The following is a 25,098-nucleotide window of genomic DNA, read 5'->3' on the forward strand; positions in this document are numbered from 1 at the left end:
CTTGAACACAAAGTACCCTCTCCTTCGACCAGGGAGAACAAAGGAATCTATACTATTTATTGGTAGACATTAATCTATAGTGGCTGTGCGGCCTCCAGACTCAAGTGCACTCATCTAAATGTCTGCTGTGGTGAGTGTGATAGAATCTGTTTGGTAAACGTAAAGGGTTGAAGCACATAATTTAATCTTGTATATAATCTTTCACATTATAATAGTCGACATTGTTTTACCTACAACAAATCTGCTTATAGTCGCTTGACTGATTGCATGAACAAAAAGGAAACTTGTCAACATACCTATTTAAAATTAAACTTAAAATAGACAAATTATTAACCAGTTGTCAGTCAAGTCTAATTCTCTGTACTTTGATTTCTATCAACTGACCTATAACTAATATTCGTAATATAACATGCTGGTAGTTCGTGTAGCCGCTTATATTTGAAAGGCTTTTGCGTTTTCGTTTCCGTAATTATTGTAATCACGAAGCACCTTTACTGTTACCATTAACGCCGTAACAGTACCAGTGGCGTAACGCCAAAAACTCGCTGATAATTAACGAATTAACTTAACAAAATGGCAACATGTGAAGCATAGTGAATCGCGATCCGCGTAACAGCCGCGCGTAACTGGTGTTTTGAAGCCCGAGCACACCAAACGCTAATCTAAAGCAGCGCAGTTTGAAATCGGGCCCGCACCAAGTATTAATACAACTCTTCAAACTCGTCACATCAAATTGAAAACACAGGCCCCCGCTTCAACCGCTCTGCCGCTGCACCGCAGTGTGACCACTTTGAAGAGTTTCTCGTATTACAACTTAGTGCGAGTTCAGATGCGCTGCTCCGGACCAGCGTTTGGTGTGCTCGGGCCTTTAACACCTTAACCCAGTTTCTGAGGCCGGCTCGCGATTAATTAAACGATTATAGTATTTCAATACTAAGTTTATTTACGGTTAATCCAACTTTGATTGTAGTCACAGCTCGGCATTGTCTGAAAGTAATTTAGTTACATTGTTGGGTTAATTGAATTGTCCTGCATGGGCTTGCGCGTCGCGGTTGCTAATTTGCAATTAAATAATTTGATTAAACGTCGTAAATGCAGTACATGACAATGAGATGATAAATCTGTTTTATCACTACATGGTATAAAGCAGTCTCTTCCCTCGTCTGTCCCTCTCTTTGTAGGTATGGTATGTATGCTTTGATCTTTTAAACTACACGATGGATTTTGATGTCATTTCTTTTAAATAAATAGAGTTATTTAAGAGGAAAGATTACATGTATAAATGATGCCCGTGCAAAGCCGAGTCTGGCTGCTAGTTACAAAATAAAGACAGCACACATAGGCATAAACTTCGACTCACACCATATACTATAATAGGCATTTCGTACGCAAAGTTTGCATCCTCCCGCTTATAGTGCGGTCATTGACTTTACACTTAAATTATTAATTACCACATAGCAGGGGTATTCGTTAAAGTTGATAAGACATTATATTATTATTATCAATCTTCTCCCTCTCTCTCTCTCTATTCTGAGGCTTTCCGAAAGTTTTCTAATTATGTCTTATCAACATTTATATTATCCCCTACCACCTTAGCCAACTCATACAGCGCCCTTAATGTTACGAAAATTATTTTTTGTGTGTATGTTGCGACGCGTGGTAGACTGTACTAACAGTACAGTCGGCTTACTAGACCGTGGCTGTTTTGAAACAACATATTCACTTGGTCATGCCATATATACTCGTAGCACATTTTCGCCACCTTTTTGATGCTTCACTTGTTATTGCAAATGTATTAAGTAAACCTTTAAAGTCGTAAAGCTTCCATGCTGGTCTTGTAGCGCAAAAAGAACATTTTGCGTGTGTCAGCTGATTCTTTCCTCGTGCAGATTAAGGTTCTATGTGGAAAGGCTAATTAACTTGGGATTTATCTTCCAGGCGAAGGGCTAGTAACCTGTCACTATCTGAATCTCACTTCCATCATTGAATTCATTCAAACATAATTAAGTCAGTGATTCTCTTTCCTCTTTAATTTTGATTACTTTTTGTATCATCTATACTTTTAATTCATGTGTCAATTTATTCATTCGTTTACATCTTTCTTTATAGGTAGTGTTAATAGATAATTGCTATGTTTGTTGATTAATAATAATATAATCAATGTCTAAAGGCGGCCTGTGGCTTAGTTTATAAATATCATGAGAATAATTTGCGAGTCTATAAATATTTTGTAGGTGGAGTCTGTTTATTATTGGCGGATCGATTGGTATTTATCTCGTTTTTTCATAATTATACTTCGAACTGGTTTTTTATGACTTGTTTCATATAAATAATTTTAAATTTAAATAAAATATGTAAAATATTACAATATAATCTTACATTTTTACTATTGAACACGTGACTATTACATTATCGCGTATAAATAACTATGTACTGTACGTACATAGGTATCTAAAACGCAATTAATTCGCATTTATTTTTATATGTTAAAGAATTCATCATATTATTATATTTTAATTTTTTTCATGTTTAGCAATAATGTTACTGTCCATTTAATCATTCAACTTGCTAGAATATTTATATGTAAAATTTCATTATCATTCCCCTCCTTATAGTCCTCCTGGAGAAGAGCCCGGCCTATGCCCACTATCCTGGATTTGGTAAGTCAGGTTTACACACGAAGCGACTCCTGTCTGACCTCCCTAACCTTTTGCAGGGACACCATATTGGATCATGGTTACACTACACATCCAGTTACCCGAATGTGCTGGTTTTTTGCGAAAGTGTTTACAAAGTGAGATTGTACCTTCTGTAATGGGAATATCCAGCTGAGGAATATCTTTATTTGCCTCCAGATAAATGCGGATTTTCCCGTTGAAAGTTCACTGCCCCAGCGGTTAATAAAATATGATAGCAAGTCTCGTGTTTCCAAAAGGATTATAAGACAAGGAAAATCTTGGAAATGTTCTAAAAATAGTTAAATGTTAGGGAAACGTTTATTTAGGAAACCTTCACGGTGGCGAGGAAGTGAGCAAGGCCCGCGCTCCGCCGCATCCGTAGTGCAAGGAAGTAAATCGATTTCTGTATAGATATCTATCTTTACTTTAAATATGATGTTAATATAAAGAATATATTAGAGAGACATATGGGCAGCAGTGGGTGAATATATGCTGAAGATAAAGAAGATGACGTGAACACAAAAAAGAAAAAAGTGACTAAGAAAGGTGACATTATTTGTGTTTACTTCGGGGATTTACTCTTATGACGAAACCATAAATTAAATAGTAAAATAAAATGAAGGCAATACCTGTATATATAGAGTTTTCATAGAACCTAAAATATATCCTAATCTATCCTTAATAAATTACCTACGACCAATTTGTTGAAGGAAAATTTCAGCCATGCTGAATCTCCTTCAAATATGACCGATGGCCTTTCCACTTTTATTATTTATCTATTCCGCCGATCAATTATGTAAGCGGATTATCAGTCTCTCCACGGAATTGTCCATTCTGTTTTATTAATCTTGTTGTTTTGTTCTTTAACTTGTTTGTCTTAAGGGGAAAGTACCCACTGTGACGTTTAATGAAATTACTTCCACCAAAGTTATGATATTACCTAACCAAGGTTTTATCCAAGACTTTAAATCTGTAATGTACTTTATCTTCTAACATCTAGTAATTACCATCCAGTAGGTATTTATTATATTTTTTTTTTCAATTTCATTAGTCAAATCAAAATCGAGCCCTACCGTAAGCATTGTATTAAAAATGTTTTGGCCTATTTAATGAAATTTCGCGTACTTATGTTTTAGAATACATTTGAATTGATATGTTCTTGCCCCTCGCATTGCCAACCTAAAATTAATTAACAAAACTGTCGCACGGGCATTATTTGCATAAGAATTTCCATGTGGGCGTTCCGTTGACTCTGACAATGGCCTCGTCCGTAATCAGTGACGTGATATTGATACAATAGATAGCGATTATAATATTGTTGTGACTTGTGACCTGTGGGACTGCGATGTTGATACAGAGTCAATAAAATATTGAGTCTTTATAATGATTGATGTAGATTTAATTGTCGTCTGAGACATTTGAGATAGTTAATACTAATTGGTGAAACCTTTGTTGTTGTTTTATGGTTATTTATTCCTCTTTTCCCTCGGCCATAAGTGGCCAGTATTTTTAACATTTCGCACTAGCTTATCAACCGCTTCATGTTTAAGTGAGACGGGTATAAGTCATCTTCAAGAGGTGATTGCTTTGTTGTTTATCTGTTAAAAAATTTCTCCGCTACTTTTTCCCTTTTTTATGTAGGATCTGTGTAGGTACTGTATTTCATTTTCTTGTAGTGCTATTATTTGACATAAATATTATATGACAACTAATAATAGCATCGAATTGTGGCATCAAAATCTTTTTAAGATAAATCAAATACTTAATTCGTAAAGTGTCCATCAGCCATCACGAATGGTCGTAAAGTTTCTTGATACGAGCGGGATGAAGTGAAAGCGTCGCCGGCCATAATTTTGTTGCTCGGCTCTTAACCTTAATTTGCCCGGACCGAGTAAAATGGTTTGTGCGGCCACAAATTCAATAATACTACTACCTATAGATTAAATTTGATCAAGGGATTAGATTAATACTCAAGGAAGAACGTACAAAACTCGCAGTTTCCACTCAGATTATATTTTCGCTCCCTGCCCTGATCAGTTTAGGTGTAAAATGTTGTTGTTAGTGACGTGTTTAGCCAAAAAATATATTGTTGCTATCGAATTTATAGAATATGCGTTTATGTAACAAAAAGTTTAAAATTAAAATATATAAGAGAATTTCGAGAAATTTTTAGGCTTAGCGTAGGTTTAGTTAGCCGACTTTGTGTTGTCCTGGAAACTTCTGGACTGATTACCTTCCTTTAAGTGACAGGCGGCGGGAGTACGCCTCCGCGTTTCTCTCAATAAAAACAACGAAAATTGAAATGACGAAGCAGTATTTAAGTAAATTGAACGTGAATCTAATAGATTAAATATAATTTTCAGATTTCTGGAACTTACTGGCGAATAAAAACTAGCCCGTACAATGTTTAGATTTCATATTTAATTCGATTAATTTGCGTTTTATTTACACTTGCGTCAATGTGATTGATTACAATGAGTTTTTGATTGGTCATACGTTTGTCATGCCGATACATAGTTTGATAAAAATATCATTGCCTTTTTCATAGTTATTTAGACTAGACAATAAATAAGCCATAGATAGCTATATAGCTATGTGACGTACGTTTTTTTTAATCTCCTATTTTTGTTGCATTTCCTCTTCAACTTCAAACTTAACCTTTAAAGCTTTAACTTAGCTTAGCAGATTGATGAAAGATTTAGTTTGGAAAAACCTCTTTGTTGACTTTTCATTTACTAGTTATAATGTTGTACAAACTGGTTTTAATTTAAGTGCAGAAATACCAGTTTGGACAAACGACTGGTCTAGACTCAGCAGTGGGCGTTTCATGATGATATGGTATTTATCTGGTAAACTCGAAATGGTAAAAATGTTTTGCATTATATGAGATACCCTGGGTACTCCCCGACCACTCGCAGCTGAAATTTACAATAGGATAAAGGCTAGTGTAGGAAAACGGGAATTAACGCGAAAATACCACTTTTTTCTGCCGTTTCGATCGGTTTGCACCGACCGTGGTCACAGGATGACTGGTGTAGCGGTGTTATGGCTCCGTCAGTTCTTGACTCATGATTTTTCTTGTAAGTACAACGCAACACAATTAAACTAATAGTGAGAAGGCCTTGGGGATGATTTACACCTTAACTTGGACAAATGTGCGAGCAACAAATAATAAAATACTAAATATATACGGGCCAAGACCCAGGGCCTATCAGGAAAATATCTTTTCTCATCATGCCCCGGCCGGGATTCGAAGGAGGCCGTCATATTAATGAATACTCGTATATATCCTCACCACTCCACTATACGGAGGTATTTGGTACGTGGGCGATTTATTGTATTGTATCGTATCAACGGAACCTGTTTTTTATTTGTTATCAATTGGGGTTAAAGCTTGACGGGCACGATTGTGTATATCACTAGTGAGACAAATAATATGTGTATTGTAATGCATTGTTGAGTATAACCATGGTGAATTTATGAGGTGCACTGTGACGGAATACGTTGATGTGTTTTCCAAAGCGTGAATAATATTGAAGTCAATGCACTCATGATCTCGATTTTTGTAGAAGATTTTGAAGAAATAGTATGTAAATCTTTGAAACACTTACCTAAATTATGAAATTATCATTTTTAGGACTATAGTAGGCTAGCCATACATACATATGGGCACGTCTATATCCCTTGCGGGGTAGACAGAGCCAACAGTCTTGAGGCAAGCCAAGTGGTTTAAATAACTGCTCTATTGCACAGATTCAGATACCATTTGATTGAATATCGCCGTTCAACTACACGACTATATGAGATTTTTTTTTAATGAAGGTGTTACACGTAAGGGTCGCGGAGAAAAGCTAGTAATAAATAAATAAATACATACAGTCGTGATAAAATACTCGTACCACAAGCAAACAACACTGAATTACACAGATTCGTAAGCTACCAGTAATTTTGGCAGTCCACCCGTTTCGACTACATAAACGATTCGTGTGTTTACAGAGTTTACACTTACCGTTGTTTTTACGATTTCAGTGTTTGCTCATGCCATTGTTTATGAGAGAGCATATGGCTTATAGTCCACATTGGCTATTGAAGTAGCAAGAATGATCATAAGTAACATAATTCTGTCACGTATACCCTTTGCGCCTGAAGGCTTTGGTTTTTCAGGTCGTGTATACATACATACATACATAAACTCACGCCTCTTGCCCGGACGGGTAGGCAGAGACTATATCTTTCCACTTGCCACGATCTCTGCATACTTCCTTCGCTTCATCCACATTCATAACTCTCTTCATGCAACCTCGGCGGTTTCGGGTACTCTTGACCTGACCCTTTGCCAGGACGTCCTTTTTCAGGTCGTGTGACTCTCTTTAAGGGTTTGTGTCCTTAGATTCATAATGAAAGCAAGAGTTGGTATATGAATCGTTTCAGGCCATATTTTTTTCAGAAATGTGTTACAAATTTAATTGGGCACAGGCAGACGCAGTGAATTATACGGTTTGGTCTGCAGCTAATTCATGGAAAAAAATGAAAAACCCAGGTTGTTTAGGGTTTCAGTGGCAGTGTTCAGCTTTGGTCAGTTAGTCACTATTTTGTGGTATCCCATTACATAGCCAATTACAAATCTATTTAAAATTGTGAAAAAAACTTATCATTGACATTGATGGAGACTGTATCGACAGAATCAATCAAATTTTACATATATTTATTTTGATTCTAATTGAAAATGTAGAAAGTTTTTATTTTATTTTTTTTTTCAATTATTAGTTAAAATAAAGAACTATTTTAATGCGTGGCTGGGTTACAGTTAGTGATATTTAGGATCGCAGATTGATTGACGTAGAATTTGTGTAGGATGGCTATAAAGCTTTTAAAATTGGCGGTCATTATTCATGGCTGACGGAAAACAAACATTATTGCTTGTAATTAATCGTTTACAAGCGGCAAGTCCTCTCAGTACCTACTGCTGAGGATATTACCTGTTAAATAACTAACGGTGTTTTATAATTGACAATGGGAATGAACACTTGACATTGGGTACGCCTAACAGTTAACATCGGAAGGTTGGTGTATTCAATGCCATATAATTATCAGCTTATGGAATCACGATATGAATATTTTTATATACGCGCACATCTCGTTATAACTTTTAGCCTGAATGACTATGAGATTTTCGACTACATACATATGTATAAAAAAGTAACTGTTTAGTTTTTCATTTACATAGCTAAGGGTTAAGTATGAGTTTGTTACCCGAGAAGGGAAGGTTTTCATATACTTTTATTTTGTTTAACGCCAAGTCTGGTTGGCAAAATGGCAAGAAGGGTGCTAGTGGGTGGGTGAGTTCACCCTAGATGCCAGGAGGCCCACGCTCTCTCCCGATCGAAGACCCGGGAGTTTTAACGTAAAATGGATTTCGAAAAAAACCCTTCGAAAGCAAAAAAAGTCTGACCATCAGATCAACATTAAACATATAGAATTTATAGCACTCATAAGTACTATGCAATGTGATAGTAATTCTCGATATATTGTCACGAGCACACTTGAGATACGGTCGATTGCATCTGATTTTGATGCAATTAGATACCGAGTACTGGTATACATTAAACTGGAATGGTATCGATAGCGCTGGTTATCGAGATGAAAATATCGTGGTTGTTTTCATGCTGGTACAGTCAACAGCATATAAACCTATCCAAATTTACTGCTAATTCGCCTCTATTACTGCGGCATAGTGGTCCATGTAGGGTAATTTTTTATGCGGTTGACTGTACTCGCTTGCGGGATCGTCCGATGTACTAGATTCTTTCTGTCTGTTAGACTCGTAATCATGAGCTTGGTTTTCTATGATATGGACATTCTGTCCTACAGAATATTATGGGGCAAGCCGAGATGTGTATTAATCATAAATTTTAATATTAAAGTGGGCAATATCCATTGGAGAGAGATCTACTCAATAAATAATGAAAGAAATTCTGAAAGCTTCCTATACATTTTCCTCTAAAATCGCCAAGGCTACTTATTAGAGAAGTTTAGCTGTTTTATGTACGATTAAATTATATTTTCACTATATTACATTTCACATATCTTGAAACACCAGCATAAACTCATACACACATAATAACTTTGTTCTCGAGTATTCATATAGAAAATGGCTTGGTTGTAATTGCGAGTCGATGTAAGTACATATGTTGTCGACTATACGACCGCATTGCAATGCATCTGCGACTCCAGTTGTATGCAACACCATCTTAGGGTTGCCAAAATCTATAAAATTCTTATTGTTACGTCTTTTTGTTGAAATAAGACATTTTAAAGTATGGTTAATAGCAAAAGTCATTATTTATTGTATCTCTTATTTAATTTAGCTTTTTTCCCTTATCATTTCTATTAATTACATTTAAAAATTTATTTAAAAAAGAGGATAAAGTAATGGACTGTACAGTGTACATATGGTTCACGTAATTTTTCCCGAAGACAAGACGAAATTTTATTTTTTCACTTGCACGATCTCTTTACAGTTCATTTGCTTAATCTACTTCTTAACCACATTATACTTCCATCCATTTTATGGATCAATAATATATCAAATTAATGAACTTAAACATTAATCACGGGACGACGGATTCTGTATGAATTCCTTGTTTTAAACAGACAACCCTGAGCTAATCTGAAAAATATCACGTTCTTCGTATTAGTATTGACGTACGATGGCCTTTCACTGGGCGAAAACTCATGATGTTTATTCATTGCAATTACAACACATGTATACTAGGTATACGGAATACATATATACAGTCACGTCTATATCCCTTGCGGGATAGAAAAAGCCAACAGTCTTGAAATGACTGAATTCTACGTTAAGCCTTATGATGTATGTATGTATGTGTAACATAGTGCTAATTTGTTTTTTTTTCTTTTTTTAGGTATGAACGAGAATTATACGCCAGCTTCGGTAAAAAAAATTGAATTTATTTATTTTTATCCAAATAGATCAGATTTTTATATCAATTCATAAAATTCATAAAATTATAAAAAAATCATCAATATCGGTCCAGCGGTTTAATGTGGAATGCGTGACAGATGGCAAGACTTTTGCATTATTAAAAGTACTGATTGGATCACGTAAGCCGTGTAAATATTACTTGCATCTCGTAACGTTTGTTTATTTCACTTCTTATCAATTTTATAGGAATAATTTTGTTATGTGTTTGTGCGTTGTATCGTTTCGTATGGTAATGTCCGTGAACCTAGACATTTTACAACGTTTGGCTGCAATCCACCGTAGTATTTTGTTTATATTATCGGTTTGGAAAATATCGATATCTGATTTTTATCTTGTATTGTATGTACATATTAAAGTTGGCGGGGAAATGTTGGATGCAGGTTGCGCAAATCATTAGGGGAGGCATAGGAGGCTCAGCAGTGGACGTCCTATCCTACGGCTTTAATGATCATCATTATCACCTTTTTCGCATTTGTGTCTGATGTTAAATATGTACACCATTTCTACAATCATCACTGGAAACAAAATATTTATTCGTATACATTTATCAGATGCATCAATATTGTCATTCATTACTTGTATACAATGTTTTGTATACAACAAATTACAATGTTCGTTCAGTGAATATTTCTGTGACCTTTTCAGTACTATAAAACTGGAAACATTAAGGTGTCTATTTTTTCTAAGCCAGCCCCTGGTGGGACATATATTATATATGTACATACATAGTTCGGTTCGGACCAGTTTGTCGTCACTCATAATAATTATGAAAGGCGCCATACAAACCTTCGTTTGCAGGTGGTAGGGCATACAAAAAAGTTGCTATGTTTGTTCAATGCCTTATTTGCAAATCTTTAACAGATCAGCTATAGGTAACAGTACTGATTTGAATAATGTCGCAACAGTATGTGAGCGCGCGAGGTTGCCCGTTGATTGAATCTTTTACCAGAATTTGCACATTTTAAAGAACAAATGGAAATAGGTAGGATTTTCGTAATCGTTGTTTTTTTCTAAGCACATTGATACATACCTACAGACATATAATCACGACTGTATTCCTTGCGGGGTACACAGAGCCAACAGTCTTGAAGAGATTGAAAGGCTTCGTTTAGCAGATTAGCTGGAGTAACGCTATTTATATTTATTGCGAAATGAATGGTAAGTAGGTAGGTAATTGATATATGACAGATGGTGTATCACTGACAGGGCGAAGGGTTATGGATGTTTGATAGTGATTGTAAAAAGTTGTTGTATTGCAAGAAATCTTGGTGGCTTGCAGTTTTAATTAATTTGCTGCTTATTTTTCATCATTATTACCACTTCATCATATTTTGCTTACATTAATTCCAAGTAAAGCCAGTATAAGGAATCATGTTTCGTGGATTCGTCAGCAAACCAGTTTCAATATGAAATACAAACTATGGAGTTAAGAGAATTAGCACTACATGTGTTGTTCGTTGGTTAAATTATTTAGCACAAAAGTAAACACATGTTATTATTCATCTATACTTTCGCTGTTTTATGTTCATGTTCTCATTTTCGCAACAAAGAAACGTATGAACATATTTACGACTTGCGTTTTATCGACCATCACTTTCTACGTTTTTGAAATGAATGCAGGTAAATAAATAGCTTGCACTGCGACCCGGTTTCGGACCGCTTGGTATCGGAAACTCTTCATATTGCGATATAAATATGATTTGACAGAATTTCTACTTATACCCAATTCCACTTACATAAAGCTGAAATATTTTTGAGGTTCTTACCTACATGTGTTCATCTCAATAGCAAGAATACTGGATACAGGTCGTATGACAAAAATCTCCATGATGACCAGTTCTTTTCGAGTTGTAAATGGGGCTAATTATTTTTATGTTAAATCAAGTTTTTCTTTAAGTTCAACAATCGAACGACTCCTAACTTTACCAACACACGCGTATAAAGAATTCTTTAGATAGACCTTTTTGTGATCAAATTCAAAAGTAAAATCATACATACATACATAACATCACGTCTATATCCCTTACGGGGTAGACAGAGCCAACAGTCTTGAAAAGACTGAAAGGCCACGTTCAGCTATTTGGCTTAATGATAGAATTGAGATTCAAATAGTGACAGGTTGCTAGCCTATCGCCTAAAAAAGAATCCCAAGTTTGTAAGCCTATCCCTTAGTCGCCTTTTACGACATCCATGGGAAAGAAATGGAGTGGTCCTATTCTTTTTTTTTTTTTTTTTTTTATTGGTGCCGGGAACCACACGGCACTGCCGGGAACCACACGGCTCATCATATACTTCTTATTCTGGTGTTAGGACAATTTCATACTATGTAGGCGTCTTATTAGAATTTGATAAATACCTTATTTCTAGCTTTCGCGACCGGAGCTTGTCTCTCCAATCTAGTTCACTAGTTCACGTTGACTTCAGCGACATTCAGTGTTATTCGGGTCAATTCTAAATAAACTATCAGGTTAGATTAAATTCTGACTAATAAAATGTCTGGAGGAAATTGTCATCAAATATTTCTGCAGAGAAATGGAACGTAAATATTGGGTGATCTGAGAAATGACCACTTACATTTTAACTTAAATATGTATTAAAATATCAACGTAATTTGAAAGTTAGTTTAATCGGGAATTTATTCTGTCTTTGCTTGCTATTATTGTCTTGGGTCGCTTGCTTATCTTACTTTCGATTTCACTCCCAAATATAGTCGGGAGGTTCAGGAAGAAAGATGAAGCTTATATACTTACTAGTTTATAATATATCCGAGTACTTATGTGTTAGGACCAGTATTAAAATGCCTGGATTTTTCTAAGTTGCCCTTAACTCGGCTGAAATTTTGTTTAGGGATACCTATTTGGAAAATCATGTCATATAGTTGATGACACACAAATCACGCCTAACCACAATTGCTGGTGATAAAATTTTTAAATCGCATGACATGATGCAACTCAGGGAAATCCGTGAGAATATAATCTGTACCATACACCCATAGTTTATACTGGATCGAGAGAACCACTCACATTACGTAACGCAAGTAGACCTGCGATGTAGGTCGCTGCGATTCTAATTAAACCTGAGAAGCGTCAAAGCTTTTTTTTAAATAATTGCTTCAAGAAATTAGGAGAATTTTTGTACTAAGTATCAATCTATTTTTCTGTATCGTAATAAGTCACCCAGCGATATCAAACGGTCACAGCATATATCCATGGTTCCCGCAGCCTCTTAGCTTTTATTAATTTGGAAACTTTGTTTGTGCCATTTGGCATTTTCTGTTTTGTGGCTTAGTGATGTCATTTGAATAGGGAAATTCTAAGATGTCCCATAATGCGGCTTACTCATTAGTATCCCATTCGGTTCCGAGATTTCTACTATGTTACCTAACTCAGTATTCCAATGTTGTTGGCGTCTGTGTATACAAAATCATTTGCTTGCAGTCTCTCTCCATATGAGGATATTGTAACTTACGTGGAACAATCACCGGCTGCGGCTTTTGTGAGTTGATAAAGGCCATTTTGAAAGTAGGCACGTAAGTGCTAATAGTCTTAAAAGTGTAAATGATTAAGAAAAGAACAAGTTATATATTTTGTAAAGATTGCGGGAAAGGGTTAAGAGAAAGCCTAATTAAACTTGGGATTCTTCTTATAGGCCATGGACGAGCAACCAGTCATTATTTTGAATCTCAATTCCATCATTAAACCATACAGCTGAACGTGCCCTTTCAGTCTTTACAAGTCTGTTGGCTCTGTTTACTCCGCAAGGTATAATACACGTGATTATTATTATATAAGTATATGTTGTCGTTGTCAGGCACTCACTCTTAACATATTCAAATTTGATTAATGCCTGATTTCGTGACGGCTTTCTTTACAAATTCAATTGTTAATACACGTATAACCTATATTTGTACACCGCTATTGTATTATATTGTTGTGTTCATAACCTTTGTCTGAAATGCCAAATGCTAATCGAAGCTAGATTATCTATTTTTATCAAGTAGGTTAGTGTTACTCTTCTGCGGATTGAAAAAGATAGAGCCAACAGTCTTGAATAAATTGAAAGGCCACATTCAGCTGTTCCGCTTAAGATGGATTTGAGATTCAAATAGTGACAGGTTGCTAGCTCATCGCCTAAAAGAAGAATCCCAAATTAATAAGTTTTTCCCTTAGTCCCATTTTACGATATCGTGATCCTATTCTTAAATGACGAAAACCACACTGCAACTGCAAGCAATAAATCATGGTGGTTGCGTTTCTATGAATTTGACTGTATTTTGTTTTACAGAATCCGAGCTTCTGCTCGGTTTTTTTTGTATGAAATCAAATTGAATCCATATTAGACCCACAGTGTGTTCAAGGTGCACATATTTCATGTGCAAATTTTTGGCCAAACGTGTAGGCACTGCATTTCTTGAAACTCCCTTTTTTACATACATTCTCGCCAATCTCTTTTATAGTTACGTTTACCGAATTATATTTCGAGGTCTGTTTCGGTTGATTTCGGGTACAGCATAGTAGTAGGTAAGTAATAATGTTATGTTATGGCTTCAATGGATGTCAATTTAACTTAAAAAAATTCATATAGTCTGGGATGGAATGTGTTAAACATTCTATTTATTCTTTTTTTCACCAAGGAAACATTTCACCGGTCAATCAGCACATACATACTTGTATTTACACCTTTTAAACGCGTGATTATATGTATGAACATACTTGTGATCAATAATCCCACAAGGCTAAGCAGACCTTGCCAGCGAGGCAGCCATGCAAATTGAAACCTAATCTAAAAAATATTATAAACTCTTTTAACTGTGATCGTTTAAGGTTGTATGCATGTCAATGTCGCATATATGTATGTTCAAGTTCAAAATTAATATAATTTCTTTTTTGATAAAATATACATTGGCGTTTATGCAAAATCAAATTAAATATTGCACGAAACATTTGCCTAGTGACCTAAACTTTTACTAACCAGGACAGTTGTCATTTATATGAACGCATTAGAGAAATACCGAGGTATATTTAAGTTATATAGAAATCCACTATTATAGTATAAATCAAGCAATTCGTACGAGGAGCGTCTTGTGTAAACTTTTAAAATTACATAATGAATGAATATGTCTTCTTTTTTTTTTTTTGTCCGTCAGCCCACACATGTGTAAACAAAATAATGTGTATTTTACGGAAGTTAATTGCGAAAAACGAGCCGCGCGGGTGTGGCTCACTCAACACGTTGACGCAATCTCATTAGCAGTAATTTGTATGGAGATCCACATGGCACCGAGAGAACAGCTAGAGGAAAAGCTACAAAATGCTAGTATATTTCCAAATGAATATTTATCATTATGAATATTCAATGAAGTACCAGCATTCAATATTTTCAAGACAAAGAGATGTCTGCAAAAAGTCAAAATGTCAAGTGTAGGTACTTGTATTGTGACATTTGAACGAGCACCTCGGATGAGGACTGTTAGGATTTAAAGAAATTTACGGATAATTTTCATGGCTGTTAAAAGAGTAATGACACATAAGTATCACGTCTTTATTACCCTTATGGGTAGACAGAGCCGGAAACATATAACACCTCAGAGAGGTACATCTCCTACACGGAAGACGGAATATGCAATTTGTGATCTATGGGGTTATTAAATAATTTTAACTTGTATAATCTAACCTTACCTTACCAGCATACTCAAGGTTAATAAGTATGTTTGCGTTGGCTGCGGTTGAAAATTCTTTGTTCCTATTTAAATTCTTGGTTTCGTCACGAACTATACAGTTTGGTGTATATATAAACCTAGTTTCCATTAAAAAAGTTAGTGAAATTTGGTTGAAAATGATTTAAAATTTGGTTTATATTCTATAGCCACTGCCATTTTTTCAAAAGGGCTGATAATGCGAATATGGTTTAGAATGATATTTATAAATTTAGTTAAAGACTATACTTAGTTTTTTTCTGGTGTACTCACCACAGCTGTTGTAAATTTTTTTTTTATATCTTCTAAATTCCGAAAGGACCTGTTTGTTTTTTAACCACGCACGTCTTTGTTTGAACATCTAAAAACTCGTGTAAACTAGGCACTACGCATCAGTATGCACACAACACCATTGCTTGTGGAGTGGCCCTGGGCGCGCAGGATTTATGAGGAACCGGCATTGAGCCTACTGACCGACGATGTATGATTATGCACGACATTAATGCGATATGCTAACAACCTGTTATTGTTTCAAACTAAGGAGCTTCGTCGGTCACGGGTTGCAACATGCGACATTGCATCATTTGAATTAGAATTATCATCAGCCGAAACCTAAGCTTCATCAATTTCCTGGCATAAGTCCCTCTCTGAAAGCCGGGAGTCCGCCTACTCAGGATTAAGTAAGTTAGGTTTTTACACAAAGCAACCCCCGTCTAACCTTCGCAAACTTTGCAGGGAAACCTACCTTATCTATATTTGGAACCTGATTAGGGCCATTTTGGCCGAAATTTGATATGAGTGTCGTAGTTCAATTTGTGTATTTTTAATACTCATGCTTGAGATAAATTAGCGGATTATATTCTATGCGAATGAATGGCATAAATTAGTAAAACTTACAGAGAATTGGTTCATGCAGTAAACTCTATAGACACAATCATTGTTTTTACTACGCGTATCATAATAGAGGCTTTTCTGAAAGATACAAAGATTAAACGGAAGAAGTAATTTCATGTGACCTTTATATTAGTTGAAGGCATTTATTCCCTAGTCTACCATTCAATTATAAATCCTAACGGTTAATCGATACAGCTCGCTTTTGATGTAAATGTATGATGATGTGTGTAGACCATTAGACAGTTTTGTAACTAGCATAAAATTTCATTACATAGCGTGATCAGAAATATGTAAGTTAACTCCTCGTAACACAGGTTTGACCACCTAATTTAAATGCAACAATTATGTAATGTGTAGTCGATGTACAGAAATAGCGAATAACGTCTTGAAGAGATCGAGATATTCGATTCGATCAATCAATAATTTCCATCAATAATCTAAAAGAGCGGTGGTGGCACGAAAAAAGTGGCCAATCATTTATTACACACGTGATTTGATCTTAAATACTTAATTTTAGAGACGAAAAATATTTATTTAAATAGCTCCCGCTCGCGTCTTTTGTTTTAATTGTTATTTTGATGTATATGGTAACAGTACAGTTTCATCCAAAAGCGTTCGTTTGAAAGATTATGATTTAAGGCTAATAATTATATGCATTGAAAAGTAATAAAGATGGACTTTTTCGAAATAAGTTCAAGCCAACTATTTTAAACTTTGCTTCGATAGACCTAAATCTATTTGGAGACGTACGTTGTTATAAATTGTACTAAGTAACGACCGGCCTTTTGTTACAAAACAGATCAGCATTCTCACACGTACGGCTGTCGCTGATGTCATCATTATTGACAATAATGATGAGTTGACGAGGTGAAGCAATCCGGAAAACGATGTGAATAGTCTCTGATTCCGCTCGAAAGTAGGTCGTGACTCGTAATCGACAGTCTCAAAGTCATATTCTAACATTAGATAACTGCTGGGCATAACCTTCATGTTTTCTACCACCACTCCGTAACCACCACCACTCCGTAACTGTCCGTGGATGTCTTAAAAGATGAGAATAAGCACATTTATCTTGTGCAAGCTTTCATGCCGGGCATCGTGTCTTTTCGTGATTATTGGCTCTGTATGCCTCGTTATGTATTCTGCCAACCAATCCATTATTGGAGTGTGTTCTCGGTTGCATCCTTCGCTTCGTTGCTCCAAAATCTTCGGTCCACTGCCTAGATAATTGGACGTGGTTTTTTACCAAGCGACTGTTGTCTGACCCCCAAAACTCAAAGACCAGAAAATGCAAAATTATTTTATAGCCTGTTATTTACATAACTAAGATGTTGATTTATTTAATCTCACGTAGTTAAAGCTAAGCTTAACCGTGACCGGCCTTGTATTCTAGCCCGTAAAGGTAAAAATGAATTATAAATGGAACGAGTTTGTCGACGCTAATAAATGTGATATCGTTGGTTATATGAACGGTCATATATAAATAAGGACCTCTAAGCCCTCGAGCCACATACAGCATACTAGAATAATAACGAGTTGAAGGCAGCGGGAAATTACCGGAGCTCCCGAAATATTTTTAGCCTCACATGATATATTTTATTCAGCACCTTCAATAAATAGTCAAATCTGCGCTGAAAACAAAGTCGGAGATTTAGTTAAAGACTAGCTCTAACTAAATCTCCGACTAGCTTATGACTTTGCTAAATATTGATGATGATGTTATAAAGAATCATAGAGGAAGCATAGAGACTGATGCAATGCAACTAAGAACACGCAAATATATCACTGAAGTAAGTACTTATATAACATTTCTATCCAGAAATTTATACAAGAGTGGAACCAAAGCTCTGTGTGAACAACGTTTTGTAGTTTGTAACCGTTTCCATCAATCGTGCGGTTGGATTCAATCAGAAACAATACAATCGATTGGAATGGAGCCGGTTTCTTGCGCCTTTTATTGTTTACCCATACGGGACAAGGACGTGGTTGTGTACAAACACATAGATACCGCAGGCTGTCAAATTAATGTTAAAAAGTCAAATAACATCATTCATTTACACGTACCTATTAAAGATTTGATTTGAGAGACTTTAAAAAAGTCGATGATCTGAAAACATCTACGATAAACACATAAATTGTGAATCCTGAAATATGTTTTGAATCCTAGACTCCGAAAGCTTGGTGACGAAATATGCAACTAAAAACATGGAAAGATATGAGAGTGTTAGAATAATTTTCTTATTCGTGATTATAAAAAAAAAATATATAATGTGGTGACATTAAGATGGATTGGACATAAAGTGATGTTTTTCTTTGCCAACATTCAGATTAACGGGCACTCCATAGTCCATCCATCATCACACAAATTGTTTATACTATAGCGTAAAGGGTTGCCAGCCGCAATTAAAAATAACGCGGGACATTTGTCACACACATTTTCATGGAGAATGTCATCCTCACTTTAATAATTACATGAATTCAAGTCTAAATAGCAAGTACTTGTTGACAGTTGAAAACAAATCTTGGTTTTGCTTTGTAAGCTTTGCGTCTTGTCGCTTGTATTTCTCGTCTGTATATCATGTTCGGTTGTAATTTGTACAAAAGCTCACCCAATTTTTTCTGGAGCAAAATAAATATATTTTTCTTGTTTGCGATAAAATCAGTTATGTATGATATGTCTAACAACGCGGAATTTATTTTCGTAATGTTTGCCGTTAAGCCTATATATAGCCACTTGTTTACGCCAAACAATTCTCGTTGACCCGCTAAATGCGGACTGACAAATGAACGTTAAAAGTTATTCGAAAAATAGGATTACACGAGCCGAGTGTCACCCATTAATTCACTTAAGCTTTAATGCTTCTTGTCAAAATGTTTCTTTTATGCATTATTTGACATCTTAAGATTTCAATAATCTAAAAATCATCAAATTCTTCTTCACCAATCACAGGAATTCATTATGTTTGTATGAAAAAATATATAATTATTGCATATCTTTATGTACTTCATATGTATCCTATGCTATCTGCATGTGAATGTCAAACACCGTTTCCAATTCTCTGTGTATTGGTTCATCAGGTGTTCCCAATCGATTGGATCTGTTCATTGGATCCGCTATTCGAATGGAATTCTATATAATAGAGTGGAATACCCTCTGTCGGTGTATACCAGGAAATCAAAGGTTTACAGACAGACAAACCGCTATCAGAATCTGAGCGAAATCTAAAGTTAAAAACATTGTTCGGGTCGACGACAATATTTTAAAGAAAAGAAATATTACTACATTCTGTTTTCAAGGCAAAAGTTTTCGTGCCAAGATCGTACTTTTTATGAAAATTTAAGTTGAAGCTATTTATCTATCTAAAGACACAAAGGGAGCGTTTTTATTTATTGAAAAGTGAGTGGGTAGGTTAACCTTTGCAAAAAGAATAAATTCTGAATGGTTTTTTTTGTTGCTTTATTTGCACAGAAAACAACAACCCTGAGAGCAGCTTAAACATGTTTGTCACTCAGGTTGATATAAGTATGCGCAAGCCTGTTCGAAAAAGTAATGTATGTAGTATTGTTATAATGTATAGCCTATCTTCAGTAGTCTACATATTTAACAAAATTTAATATTGTTGTATACAAAATTATTGTCCGCCTCTTCTCTGTAGACTTGATGGACATAGTGACTCTTTATTTGTGCTGTGTTCGTTGGACTCGACTAAACGCTAAAATATGATTTCCAATTTAGATATAAATGAAAAAAAAGTACTTGTTTAATACTTAAAATTTAACTGTAATACAATAAAAGACTACGAGTTTTCATAAGTATCTTGAAGTATACTGCGTTATTAATCTGGGTATTTCTCTCCATCTGACGTCTGCTTTGCATAATAATCTGCTCAATGCTCATAGGAATTCCCATGTTTTCATCATTAGGAATGTAAGCTGCATCTTAGTCGTTTCTTATTTTTATTAGTCTTTGCGAATGCCACATTTACAACTCCACCGCAACTAGATGACGCATTACAGATTTGTGGTCTCATCGTTGCTCGTCCTAATTATTAATTGATCGAGGATTCAAAATGAAATGTCATGTTTGATTGATATGCGTTTTCTAATTACTACGATGTATTTTCAATGACTGATCGTTACAAAGTGAATCATATAGTAAACCGGAGATCCTCTGTTCATTCAAAAGGTCACCAGTATTTGTCACGTTCATTGCATATCTGTAAAAAAATACAATTTGAAATTACATTTGTTGAGTGTTTAATCTTTCTTTGTTCTTCAAACATGATTATTGTTTTTATACGCAACTTAAAGTATCAAATTTTCATAAGCTCCATTTATCATCTAAATTCTAAAACAGCTACTACAGCTTAGTAATAGAATAAGGTTTTTATTTTGAAGTTATAGACCATAAACATTTTTGATCCTACATCATCATTAGATTATTCAGTGAAGCTTTTAATATGAAACTACTTGAAATAGAACTTATGGATAATGAAAGAGAGCAGGATGTCACGAAACAATTGCGATAACATCCGATTCCGGGTCAACGCACACTGTCAGAGGTAATCATAAGTCGCAGTTTTATTACCGGAGAAAACAAAGGAAAAGTTACAGTTCAAGGTGTAATTTTATCATTTTATGTGTATAATTGTGTTAATTATGAAGCTTTTTACGTATGTTGTTGTTAACAGTTGTGTCGTTTATTTATTATATTATATTACAAACAAACAAACTTATGACACTTGCATAAATCGATATAAGGACTATTTTTTCGAACACGATATGTTTATTTAAAACTTTATTAAGGCTTGAAGCTAGAACAGGTAAACTTACTGCTAATAACATTCCCTAACTGTAGTTATAATGGTTAAGTAAGCATTTTACCTGTTGATGATGTGACAAAAAGTCTACCTAGAATGTGACCGCGACCACCGCAGCATAGATAAATCTAGTCACTAAAAGTCCAATGACCTTATCCATGCTCAGAAAGCGTTGAGTGGAATGCAGATTTTTTTCCAAATTTTGGATTGGTAAGAATTGAATGGAATTACATATATATTTATAAATTTATATCTTTATAAATAACTATTTATATTATTCCCGTCCCTTTGCTATTCTGGCTTTATTCCAAAATTTGTAAAATAGAGTATTTGTTTTGGATTTTTTTTCCTGTTTCCCAAGAGTCGTGGAGGGACTTTGCAAAATTACATTCCTTTTAAGAAACAACCCGTATTCAGGCGGCCAAAATGGCCTTTCAGTTCTTTAATTAAGGCCCCTTTATAAAAATAGATGGTCGCCTTATGAATTATGACTGGCATTTTAGGGTCAATGTTCATAGCTTCTGTTTAAAACATGTGCCAAATTTGTGGACAGTCATGAAAAAGCATTGTCGTTTATCACCCTAGATAGTTAAATAGTAGATACATGTAATTGTATGGAGTCTCCTTAAATTTATTTACCCACGTTCTACTTACAAGCACACATTTCGATAATTTGTTGCTTTTTATTTATCAACCTTCGAGAAAAAGAAATGTGTACTAGGGGTTATATAATTACGTAGAATTTTAATCACTTGACAACACATGGAAACAACGAATGGATAACCAGGATCACTACATAGTATAAAACAAAGTCGCTATTTTAGTCTGTTTGTCTGTATGCTTAAATCTTTAAAATTACGCAACGGATTTTGATGCGGTTTTTTGTAACAGGTAGAGTGATTCAAAAGGAAGGTTTTTATGTATAATTTTTTCCGAATTTTGCACCCGTGCGAAGCCGGGGCGGGTCGCTAGTTGAGAATACAACTAAGAGTTATTGAATAAAATAAACGAAAGACAATATAGCTATTCCTCCCAATTTGATTCGACCAGGCGAGTCAGTCTGATCTGAATACGCTCGATTGGGCAGGTCAAGTTCAAGGCGCACAATTGACTAATAAGGCTTCCTCGCGTACTCAAATTGTGGTCTTTATTATTTTGATGCTCTATGTTTTCATTTACCAGATTTTTTTCTTTTTAAATACTTTTCACCTTTTTCAAGTGTCGTTCAAGAAGAATCTCAATCATAATCGAACTTGTCACACGATTAATGTCTTAATTTCCATTACATCATAAATAAAGCTATCCTATATAAGTTTGTTAAATATAGTGACTATTGGCTTTTTCCATCACGTAAAGGATAAAGACGTGATGTGTGGGTTTTTATATTGATCTCGATCAGTTCATCCGTTTCATAATAATCCATAAACTGGTAGGCTAACTTTGTTGCTGTCAATGTAAAGAAATTACAATGGAAATGTATTCTGAAGCCTTTACCTTATATTTTGACTAAGTTGGTATAAGAAACTTTTGAGTTTTTGTATTTAATTTATATTTCCATTGTTTCAGTTCTCGACCAGGGGCAAGACAGTCGACAAGTGAAGTTGAGCTCTGTTGAGCAAGCGCAGACCAGGCAGCAGACCGCAGTGGAATTTATTAACGAGGACGAAGAGGTCAGTTAAATGATAAAATTGTGGGAGAGAAGATATCGGATACATTTATTGGCAGAAGATTACGATAGGCAGCTATATATCCTTGCATTATTCAGCTATTCACTCAACCTGATATTACTAATTCTTTAACCGCAACACTTGTCTAAACATTTATTTTAAATGGGTAAAGTCTTTAACGAGTAAACATGATTTATTACATGGTGATAACACCACAACAATGCGACGACGTATCAACAAATCATCAACATAGCTGAATGACATAGTTCACGATTCTGATATCTATTTATAAGTTAAGTATTTTCTATTCGGGAGGCAAGTCCAACACAATTCCACAAAGCAATAACCGCAAGAGGCGGCCGTAAAGTTTCTCTTCGACCAACGACAAGTATCCGATTTCAATAACAGAGTTCTCGCGTAACAGAAATTACGGAAACTGGTAATTGATAGTGGAAAATATTTTCACTAATGTGATCCCCGGCCTTCAGATGTTGCCAACTATTCACATTATTAGGATAGTGAACTGATCATATATTTTGGTCTATATTGGAGCTCAAAGCAAACAAAAAACGAGCGACTACGAACTTGTTTCATTTACACACACTTATTAAATTGTTGTCAATTACAAAAAATGTATTTTGTATTCGTTACTTTTCAATACTCATTCTCTTTAAACATATTTGCTCTAGCCAGCGATAGCTTTGTCTGGTCACGTTGTGAACATCACTTTATTATACGATTCCCTAACACTTTCTATGAAGAGTGTGGATGCATGCAAATAGCCCGTGAGACGGTTACAACATTCTAATAAGATATTACGCGTGAACTTTTTATTTTGGCGCGCGACTTGTTATTTTAATTGGTAGTGTTATATCATTCTCACCACGTACTAGAAATGATACAGGTTTTTAAGCGTCATTAATCATTTTGTTTTCTTCTGTGACACCTCCGTTATGATCAATTTGGGAGTCAAATCTTTCATCATGTCTTTAATCATTATGCACATTGCTTTCATAACTTCTATCGTTTCTTACAAAATTATACGTCAGTTAGTCTCTTGCTTTGATATTATTTAATATGAAGTATCAATACCAAAAATAAAGTCTTATATTTGCATTTGCGCAGTTAAAACGTCGTCGCTGAAATTAAAATATGTAGATTTCTTTTGTTTAGATTTATTGTAAGTACCTACAGCTTTCTTTGCAACGTCATCGGTATTTACATGTGAAAAGCATTTTTCTGTTCTTGGAGCAGTTTCTCTTTATGATCGATAAGGCATGACTCGGCAAGCCTGAAACGTTGAATGGAATTCGCAGACTAATCTATCACTGATCTTGTTCTTAAAGAGATAACATTCTTCGACTCAATTATATCAGCAACTTTAGCATAATTTTCTTTCATTAAATTTTTCATGTCTGTGTTAGTAGCTTCATTATATTTTTGAGAGATTTTAAAGACATTAAGAAGTTCTAATTTTTTATCAACACTGTAACTTTGCTTATCTAGTGAATTACTAGATAAGCAAAGTCATTGTGTGATGGCTGACTTCTGAAACATGAAACTTTTCCGAACGTACACTTCCGTCTTAAATTTTATTCCTTTTTTCCCCGACATATTTATTTTTCAATGCAATAATAGGATTTGAAAAAAAAAATTGTTTTCCGGAAGTTGTTTGGTCATAAGTAGCCAAATATGCCTATAGCTTTAGAAGCAAAACAACTTATCTTTGGCAAAGCTAAGAAACATTAACTTTTTTCAAACATATGCATAGGAAACGTAGTTAAAGCAGCTGATAAGACTTACACAATTCTCAGATTAGATTAAAACGATGTGGCACACTGGACACATTTATATGCAAACACAGCGCGGGCGTGGGCTGGTGCCGACGCCAAACCAGTTTACGAAGATAATGGGCATGCCAACCATGTCTGTGTCTCTGCAAAAAATTGTAACGGAAATAAAAATCTTGTCTGTTTTTATTTTCTTGAACAGCTCAAGAAAAGACCACTTTAATTTTACACGTTTCATGTAAAAAGTCATACCCAGACAAGTTGAGCGAAATCCTTAAAATAACTCCAACTTCGCATCATTATTATTTGGCTAAAAATGTTAAATGCAATTCTTTATGAAGTATAATCGAAGTCAAAGTTTCTGTTAAGTGTCAAAGGAAAACATGCCCCAGACTTACTTTTATAAATGACTGCGTCTATTTTGTAAGCCACGATTAATAATTCAACAACTAGAATACTCGCGTTATTTCTGTTAGGTACATTCTACACGCTATAATTGAAAGGTTTGATCTGGTTCCTAAACCCGGTTACAAATTTACAAGCTTATT

At 35.0% G+C, this 25,098-nt stretch overlaps 1 protein-coding gene across 1 annotated transcript in view; it reads left to right on the forward strand.

The window, feature by feature from the left end:
• Positions 1–25,098, forward strand: part of LOC106133125 (E3 ubiquitin-protein ligase RNF19B) — a 43,184-nt gene that overhangs the window by 5,520 nt on the left and 12,566 nt on the right. The window contains exon 2 of the mRNA XM_060946029.1: positions 22,660–22,763. Within this exon, the coding sequence (XP_060802012.1) occupies positions 22,660–22,763 (104 nt within the window). The remainder of the gene's footprint in view (positions 1–22,659; positions 22,764–25,098) is intronic.

The sequence above is a fragment of the Amyelois transitella genome, chromosome 10, assembly GCF_032362555.1.
Source record: "Amyelois transitella isolate CPQ chromosome 10, ilAmyTran1.1, whole genome shotgun sequence".
NCBI lineage: Eukaryota > Metazoa > Arthropoda > Insecta > Lepidoptera > Pyralidae > Amyelois > Amyelois transitella.